This window comes from Halyomorpha halys, unplaced genomic scaffold, assembly GCF_000696795.3.
Source record: "Halyomorpha halys isolate HHAL.00 unplaced genomic scaffold, Hhal_1.1 Scaffold971.1, whole genome shotgun sequence".
Taxonomy (NCBI): Eukaryota; Metazoa; Arthropoda; class Insecta; order Hemiptera; family Pentatomidae; genus Halyomorpha; species Halyomorpha halys.
In genome coordinates this window covers 18,876-28,778 of record NW_027108333.1, presented here as the reverse complement: position 1 = coordinate 28,778, position 9,903 = coordinate 18,876, and the positions used below count along the sequence as shown (strand labels likewise).

At 29.7% G+C, this 9,903-nt stretch overlaps 1 protein-coding gene across 1 annotated transcript in view; it reads right to left on the bottom strand.

The window, feature by feature from the left end:
- Positions 1-8,591, bottom strand: part of LOC106687488 (sodium channel protein Nach) — a 16,016-nt gene extending 7,425 nt beyond the window's left edge. The window contains exons 1-6 of the mRNA XM_067046670.1: positions 8,428-8,591; positions 6,202-6,405; positions 4,341-4,598; positions 3,842-3,953; positions 1,384-1,458; positions 304-505 (exon numbers count right to left, since the gene is read on the bottom strand). Of these exons, the coding sequence (XP_066902771.1) occupies positions 304-505; positions 1,384-1,458; positions 3,842-3,953; positions 4,341-4,598; positions 6,202-6,405; positions 8,428-8,591 (1,015 nt within the window). The remainder of the gene's footprint in view (positions 1-303; positions 506-1,383; positions 1,459-3,841; positions 3,954-4,340; positions 4,599-6,201; positions 6,406-8,427) is intronic.
- Positions 8,592-9,903: the final 1,312 nt, after the last annotated feature.

Below are 9,903 nucleotides of genomic sequence, written 5' to 3'. Positions count from 1 at the left end.
GGATGTCAGCTGTATAAACCGTATAAAGAATGGGACCTAGGATACTACCTTGAGGAACACCGGCGGACTGAGAAAAGAGAGATGAGTAGGCTAGGTTAAATTAAGCTTAAAAAGCAAAAAACGAATCGAAATGAACACATTCAAAACAAATTAATGCATTTCAAACTATATTTTTATTTTATTTCTGTTGTAATTAATTTTAAACTTTTACAAACTTCCTGATGCTATAAATAATGTGAAGTATTACTGTCAAGTATGGAATTATTTTTATAAATATAAATCATGAGGAGAAAATTACCTTACCAATGTTTCTGTAAAAATACGGCACGCAGCCGCATAGTTTGAAACCAAGCCGCATCCTGCATTCTGATCTACACAAATTATAAGAATATACTGGATTTGTTTCTAAGTTCGATTCTTCTAGAAATCTGCACTTTCTCTGCTTCACAGACAGTCCTCTAGTGTTCTCTGTTGAATAAATGGTCAGAGCTTCAAATTCCAGAGCCTAATAAATATAAATTAAATAGATATTAAATTAATAAAAATAAAATAAATAAATTGGAAATGCAATTGACAATGCAGTCAGTTAACACTTTTGGACAGCCCTTAAGTCATAAAAAAAAAAAAAAATATGATCAATTAATATCTTCTTTTTGCTTCCTCACTAACAGTGGTTGTAAAGCTTTGTGGTCATTCAGGAAATAAAAAAAATATGTCTGAATAAAAATTCACTTGCAATTTACGTTTTAGACATCAAGAAACGATTTTAGTAGCCAAATTTTGAGTATAGTCAGTCGAAACGTTAATCCAACTTTGGTAACATATTCAGTGATTGTGTGAGTCGGTATATAAGTCAAGTATCGTCAGAAAAATAAAATAATAAAAAAGAAAAAGTTAAACGATACGGTTTCCAGTAAAAAATGTTTTATTGATCCCTCTCCTATATGTATATCATTTGATCAGCTGATCTACTCAGTCATTTTTTAATATTGTTTATTTTTTTTTTAAGGCTTGCTGTAATGATTCTTGAACACTTGTTATTTATTGATGAAATAAATAATAAATTTAAATAATAAACGTTAGTATAATGACCTACAGCCATTTCAATTATAAAATAAAGTTCAACATCTCCCATTTTCACGACATAAAGCGTTTCAGGACGATATTTGTTGTACAATTCCCAATGTTTGATCTTTATGATGGATAAGCTGACTATTTGGACGTCATGGACATGACTGTAACCTTCTATAGAGTATCCAGACTCATTATAATGTTTATAAAATCGTAATTTTAATTACAATATTCGTTGTTATTTCAGTGACGAGTCATAAAAATTTAATTATAATTTAATAGTTTCTGGAATACAATTTTAGAGATACTTACCAAATAATGTTTTTGAGCAGAAAGAAACCACTTGCTTGCTGACTCGGGGATTTCTTGAGGACTGTGAATGAACACCTGTAGAATACTTTAAAATAAATTCTGTTTTTTCAAAGGTTATGGTTGTTGAAAGGTTCATAATAATTAATACCTTGTTTATTTGGTTAAATAAAGTTCTTATGCTTCGGTATTTTCTAAACCCTAAACTCTCCCTCTCCAAAAAAGTGAATGCTTCAATTCGTTATTTTACTTAATCAATACGGTTTTAATGTATTTTTCTTTAGATACCTGTACCTCTTTTTTGTATTAGGATTATTATAAAATGTATGTTTAGAATTGTTAGTGAATAGTTTCATAAATGATCAAAAAACTTTTGCTGATTTACACGTCATTTTTTCCCCACTGCTTGTTCTTATTTGTTAAATTTAATCCACAATCGTTTTATTAAACATTTCATGTACTTTTTGAATATTAGTTTCATAAATGCTTGAATAATACTGGGTTTTTTTCTGCTAAAATTGAAGGGGTAAGTGGATGAAGGGGTTATATTACAAATAGTAAATTTTTGTAAAACAAGGTTAAATTTTTTTTTTGGTTGAAGCTTGTTATGTTTTGAAGTGTACATAGCTCCTTCTACATCTTAATAACAGATATACTTTTATTAATTGAATTTTGAGGTTAGAGTACCTTACACTAACTAGATAGGTACCTACATAGGTAGATAGGCACCTACCCTTCATCCACACAAAAGATTAAAAAAATATAACACAATAAAAAAAGATAACACAGCCCATTCATCCACTTACCCCTTCAATTTAGAAGAAAGTAGTTGTTGACGCAGTTCGAATAAAGCACTGAAATAAATTTACTGTTTTATGAATTCCAATATTTCTGCCGACTTTCTAGGTCAAGACCTATAGTAGAAGAGCCCAAAAGGAGAAAAAAAGGCAGTTATTTCACCCCAAATTTTTTATTGCTTAATTGAAAACTATGTATAATTACTAGTCAAAATTGATGAGTCTGCCAAGTATAGGCAGGGGAAATAAAAAATTATGGTTGTTTCAAAAAGTTAAAAATAATTAATTTTTTACTCAGAGCTCTTTATCATTAAAACTACCAACAACAAAAAAAATTTAAAGTAGATTAAATTTGCTAAAATGTAAGCCCTAATAGAGCTATTTACATTCTATAGTTATAGATATAGCTTTTTAAAAAGCAACATTTCATAAAAATGTATGGAACGTACTGAAAGGTCAGTTTAGTGAATTTATTTTGAAAAATCTATATCTCAAAAACCATTTGACGTACAGATGTCTACTAGTAATGAAATTGACGTTTATTTTCGTAGGAGTAGCAATTTTCATGAAATGTGCTAAAATAAATTGATTTATAGTTGTTTGGACAAATTTTCAGTTTCCAAATTCATATTCATTTGTGAATATCATAAAAACTACTACCCCTACGAAGATAAATGTCATAAACTACTTTATAGTAAGATAAATTTCTTTTATTTTGAGTGTTGGCAGACATATGTGCGTCTTATGGATCTTGAGATATATTTTTTCAAAAATCCAACATTTTATACGAACAACTATAAATTAACATTTTGTGACTTTATTTTGTCAAATATCATAAAAACTACTACTCCTACAAAGATAAACATAATTAACTATTTTGTAGTAAATTTAACTTAGTTCTTTTAGCTTTTCTAGTGTTGTTGATACTTTTTAAGATATAGAGCTTCCAATGAAAAATTAATGAGAAAGAAATGCTTTATTCATTCATGCTGCCCAAATACATCGGGTTGCTACATTACACAGCATACTGATCAATCCGTGATCGGACAAATATAAATTACATATTTTTATATGACATAATATAATAGAAAGATAACATTTTTTTCCCACAGTTTTCTTTTATAATTAATACCAGTCTACAAACTAAATACAAGTTTTTCAATTTATTCCTTTTTTTCTTTCCCTTACATTTCACAACCCTTATTTCATTTTATCAACAAATTTCCCTATATAAAAACTAAATTATAAGGTTTTGAAACAGCCACCATTTTTTATTCCCCCTACGTATACTTAGCAGGCTCATCAGTTTTGACTAGTAATTATACATAGTTTTCATTAAAGAAACAACACATTGGGGGGAAATAACTGCCTTTTTTTTTTTCCGGCTCTTGCACTATTAGTTGGTGAGCCACATATAAATTTAATGATACCATAATAAGAAATAGAAGACAAAAAAATGAATAAAAAAACAAGTTTAAACTTAAATTAAAATAATATCTGAAACAAAATGAGCCAAGAACTATGATTAATATTTTTTTTCTCTTCTTGAACGCTTTATCACAAAAACTCTGTTCTTTTTTAAAAACATCATATTGTATACGATTTTCAAAAAATTCATTGTTTGATGTTTTTGATTCTTGAAACCTCAAAAAAAAAAAAATTACCTGCAAATCGCTATTCATTTCCATCATTGCTACAAAAATGTCACCTTCCAGTGGATTCCCTTTAAATACATCTACCAGAGGAAAAAGTTTCCACTTATTTTCTTTCCAGTAGCTGAATGGGGGAAAAAAGTTCGTAAATTGTTTCCTTTACTTTCTTTTTTCTTTTTTTAACTGTAAAATAATTTAAACTTTAAACTGTACTTTTTTGCAAGATCTTCATCATTTGCAATCTAAAAGTATAAGTGTGAGGAAGTGAAAAGTTTGAGAAAAAGAGTTTCGAACTAAATAATTATTAGCTAATTATCGACCTCTTAAAAATTTAGTAAATTTACTTTATAATTACTTAAATAATTTATTAAAGAAATCGTAAATTTACTTTAGGCACAACTACCAAAAAATGTTTTATTCTCAAACTTCACTACTACTCTTTTGGATTTCCACTACTCTTACGTCTATGTTTTTTTTCAATTTTCATTTTCTCCAAAAATTTATAACTGACCTTGGGCTGTTGTAAGCTGCTATTTGAGAATTATACGTATAGCATATTCCAAATTCCGTTATCATCGGCAGTAAATCAGAAGCTTCTGAATTGCTGTTGCTGACTGAATAAGTGAAGTTGAACGCTGCTCCGAAAATAATATCCTGGTAATGATTAGGGCTGAGATTCTTGAGGCCCTCCACTTTGTCAAATGTGTGGAACGTGGCGTTTGCCAACAGAAGCAATCCTGCTGTTTCATCTTGGGCAGTGTTTTGATACCTTAAAGGTTAGAAGTGAATGAATTGCACTGTTTATATTAAGTAATGGATTATTAAGGCCAGAATAAATTCGTTCTATTCCGAGATTATTAAATATACTGTGCAAAACTATTATCTACAGAATACTATGTACAACTTGTCTCCCACAGCGTTCTTCGACTACTCTTTTACTCTCTAGATCAAGAATAGTGACTCTTATCTCTACTCTAACATGTGGCCATAGTTATGTGTCATAGGGAGCAGTTGTACAAGAAGGTGTAAATTAAAGGTTTATCAGGAATAGAGAAACAAGGCTCTTGGCTGCTCTCTTATTGTGTATTAAAGGGCGCGTGACGTGAACCAGAGCAAGTTTTATTAATACGTAAAAAAAAAAAAAAAACAACTTGGACATTTAGTGGTTTTAAAAAGGAAAAGGAAGAGGTCGTAACAACTTAGGCCATATCTTGTCCAGTGGGTCTACTCATTTGTCAGAGTTAATTGCTTATCTGACGTTATTGCTGTTCGTTTGTGGTTTCAAAATTTATACTATTTATTATAACATCTATATTATTAAGAAAGGTATTTATAACGCCATAGTTACTCTATGATAAATTATCTTTAAACAAATAACGGATTGTATCGGTAACGTATAATGATAGGTTCCTAATTAGTTAATAACACAAAAATACCCTTTCATTGGGAAAAATCTGGTGGTTGATCATGATCATGAAAAAGTCACCTCCTTGTACAACTGTTGTTCAAGAAACAATTCTTCCTTACAAAGTACTGTGTACTTGACCCTTCACGAGTCGTAGTGGTACAGATTTTCATTTTCATTTTCATTTATTAATTAAGATTAGTTGTATAGCCCTCTCTAGACAGTTCTTTTTAATCTCATTTGAAAAATAAGATGATGGTAGGAGCCAGTCGATTCCAAAATGATAAACAGTTAATAATTATTATTGGTAAAATAGCAATGTTCTGTGTGACTATGTACAACCAATTTGACAGTCGCTAACTTCCAGCAAATCGAAGTTATTTCAGCCTATCAAAAAATTTATTGTAAAATTTTATTTTTATTCTTTATAGCTGAAATTATGGTTGCAAAAACATTAAAAAAATTTACAAATTCGATAAATATATTGCATAAAAATATTTCAATATGTAAACAAGAAATATGTAAGTACAAAATTAATTCACATAATAATTTATTATTATGCAATATTCTTTATGAGGCTTCTAAATTTGTTTTTGTTGTCCTGGATCAAAACAGGATGAAGATATGACTAATGATTTTTTTAAGTGAGAATCCGTGAGTTATGAACGATATGTATTTTTGATAAGATTCATGTTTGAGAAAGGCTGCTCAAACATGAATATTGTGGTGACAAATATCTGATTTTCTGGTTTGTTCCTCTACAAATCGCTAGCACCCTTCCACTAGATTTCTAAATTCAATTGTGTTGCCCAACTAAAACACAACGAGCCTAAATTACCCTTTTGTCCCAGAAAGTGAATTTAATTTTTTTGACTATGACAAATTTAAAAAAGGGTTCGGGCTGATACCCCACACCATCGCTTTAGATATTAATTTTCGATTACGAAATAAGATGATTCGACTCAACTTTTCACTGGCAATTTTAGCAACCAGAGAATCCTCAAGTTTCTTTAGAGGGCATACAGTGGAAGCTGGGAAAGTGGTGTTCCAATCCAAATAATTCCTTTCCAACGAAATGACTGTAGGGCTACTCTGATACCGCTTCCATGTTGACAGGCATAAGTGGGCTGCTCCCAAACATCCACAGAGTACAGCTGTTATCCAGATAATGCTTTAACATAATATATTAAAAAATCGTTTAGTTTTAGTCCTTAAATGAAATTTTGTAAAAAATTGAATTTTTAAAGAAATATTTTTGTTATTTATATTTATAAATTTCATAATTATGTAAAAAAAAATTTTTTTTACTGGCATTCAGTCCATAAATTGAAAAATTAATAACTACATGTACGTAAAGAGCGAAATAAGTCAATACTCTGGAATAACACACTATAGTACACGAGCTCAAGAGGAGAAAAAAGGCAGTTATCTCACCCCAGTTTTTGATTACTTTAATGAAAACTATGTATAATTAATAGTCAAAATTGATGAGTCTGCCAAGTATAGGTAGGGGAATAAAAAATGGCGGCTGTTTCAAAGCGATAAAAAAAACTAATTTTTCATTCGGAGCTCTATATCTTAAAAAGTAGGAACAACACAAGAAAACCTAAGAGAACGCCATTTAAAGAAGAGTAAATTTCCTAAAATATGAGCCCTAATAGAGTTATTTACGTTAAATAGTTTTCGAGATATAGCTTTTTAAAAAAGCAACTTTTCATAAAAATGTTGACAGGATGATGAATAGTTTACATGAAATTTGCTAAAATAAATTGATTTATAGTTGTTCGGACAAATTTTCATTTGCCAAATTTATATTCATATGTGAATATCATAAAAACTACTACCCCTACGAAGATAATTGTCATAAACTACTTTATAGTAAGTTAAATTTCCTTTATTTTGAGTGTTGGCAGACATGTGCATTTTGTACGAACAACTAGAAATTAACATTTTGTGAGTTTATTTTGTCAAAAAACTACTACTCCTCCAAAGATAAACATAATTAACTATTTTGTAGTAAATTTGACTAGCTTTAATTTGAGCGCTGGCAGACATCAGTACGTCCAATGGTTTCTGAAAAAAAGTTTTTCATAAATCAAATTTATTGTCTGCACAACTATAAATTAATTTATTTTAGCAAATATCATGAAAACTACTATTCCTACGAAAGTAAAGGTCATATAATATAAATCATATAAAATAAAGGTCATTCTTTATAGTCCATTAAACTAGCTTTAATTTGAGTGCTAATAGACATCTGTACGTCACATATTTCCTGAGATATAGATTTCTCAAAATAAACTAATTAACTACTAATCTTTCAGTAGATTTTTAAGAAATTTTGCTTTTTAAAAAGCTATATCTCGAGAACTATTGGACGTAAATATCTCTTTTAGGGCTAATATTTCAGCAGATTTATTCTTCTTTAAAGAATGTTCTCTTAGATTTCCTAGTGTTGTTAGTAGTTTTTAAGATATAGAGGTCCGAAAGAAAAATAAATGGTTTTTTAAGGTTTTGAAACAGCCGCCATTTTTTTAATCACCCTATCTATACTTGGCAGACTCGTCAATTTTGACTAGTAATTATACATAGTTTTTATGGAACTAATCAAAAATTGGTGTGAGATTACTGCCTTTTTTTTCTTCCCGGCTCTTGTACTACTAGGACAGAGGTGGGGAACCTACGTTTTGGTGTGCAGCAGAGGACTACAATTTTACCATAAAGGCGTCACAGAACATAAATTTTTAAATGTGATTTATTAAATAACTGATATATACTTATGCTGTGCCAAGGTAAAGACAAAGAAAAGTGTAACCTACTAAAAGTAAAAATAAATCTTTTTCGATTCTTAATTCTATAAATTGTATACAATAACATATGAAGAACTTCTAATATAAAATTAACAAAAACAAAACAGAATTTCCTTTCTAAAATAAAAACAAAAACAACATCGCCAAAACCTTTCTATTTACATACATCTCACTGGTTTCGTGAAGGGATTTGAGAGTTATAGTTGACTTTAATTTTTCCGTCAGTTGTACTGGGTGAACGATCTAAGAATTTTATACAACTATTATCTAAAATGGATTTAATCGATTTTTTTTGTAGGTTCTGGAGGTTCATGTCATTTAATGGTAAGTTAGCTGATTTACGAATCACTGTTTACCTGAAAATAAAAATTTCCTTTACTTACATTTCCAATGGATGCCTCTTCCTTGCTGCAATATGATTTAATCCATGAGCTGAAGCCGTTCTCAATACGAGGAGAAGGAACTCGAAAGCTCCAAGAGCTATTTGATTTGTTAAGCTTTTGTTAATTCGTTTAGGTGGACGGTTCTGGACCCTACCTGGCTCCATTACGTCGAAATATTATTTCCATATTCTGTGAAGCAAAATAGAAAAAAATGCGCACTAATGAGAAAAAAATCACTTGTTATCACGTGAATAGGAAATGGCTGGCTATCGGGAGTCCAGATCTATGCTCATGGTATTTTCTATTCAGTACCATACAAGTATTCAAAAACGATTTTTTTTATTGTTATTGTGGTAATAGTTAGCATTTTCTTTTAAATAACACCTTTATCACTTTCTGTTACACAATTCTGGTAGATTCAGTCGGTACAGCTTTTCTCTTTTATAGTATGAAATTAACCTTAGATGGGAATGAGACATTTATTATATTATAGCATTTACTATAACAGAAATGCACTAAAGACTTGAGTTCTTTACCAAAACTATATTTTTCAATGGTATCAGAAGCTTGCTAAAATAAAAAAACCTCTTTCTGGCCTATTAACTAAATCATATTCACGCCTTTGTTAGATTTATTTTCATGAAAACTTTATTAACATTGCTTTTTTTTTATTATTATTTATTTTTTTATGGGAGAGTTATTTAGAGGTGACTAACCTATTCTGACTTTGTTGGAGAGTCAAGTTTTTCATATGGTGGCACTGCTAAGAAATGAAAAAAGTCCACCCTCTGGCCAGATTCGAAACGGTTGTAACAGTTAACATTGTTGTAATAGTTAATACGAATGAAGAGTTGAATTCAGGAGGGTGAAGCTTTAAGTCTTATTTTTTTTAACAAGTAAGCCACTTCCATCCCACGTTTGTATTTTACCCTGTGTAACATCAACACATCCGTTTAAGGAATACATTTTAAAATTTTTACTTTCTGATAAAATTAAACGTAAAAAAATAGGTTTTGAGATATTTTAACTTAACGCATATTGCGTTGCTTATCATACGAAACGGAATAAAATGACACCTAACCCATGTCTCAAGCTAAATTAGGGAATCTTCTACAGGAATTCCAAATTTTTTTTTGCCCACTTATAAAGACTTTAGAGCTCTGTCATTCAAAAAAAGAGTGGATATATCTAAAAAAAATTCACGCTTTTCCAAGTCTATACCTATACAACAACTGTAAAAAAATTGAAGAAAAACTAAAGGTAAGGTTCAAAAGTGTTCTGAGTGAACAATGACCCTGGTGCATTGTTTCTGTAATGGTAGAAATATGAAAAAATAGAAAATTATAAAAACAAATTTTTATTTTTATTAGTACACTACATGATTCGTAAAATGTAATAACAACGCAACTACACAAGGAATATGGCAAGTAACATTCAAAATAAATTAAAAATTAATTTTAAGAATAGTGGGTACAA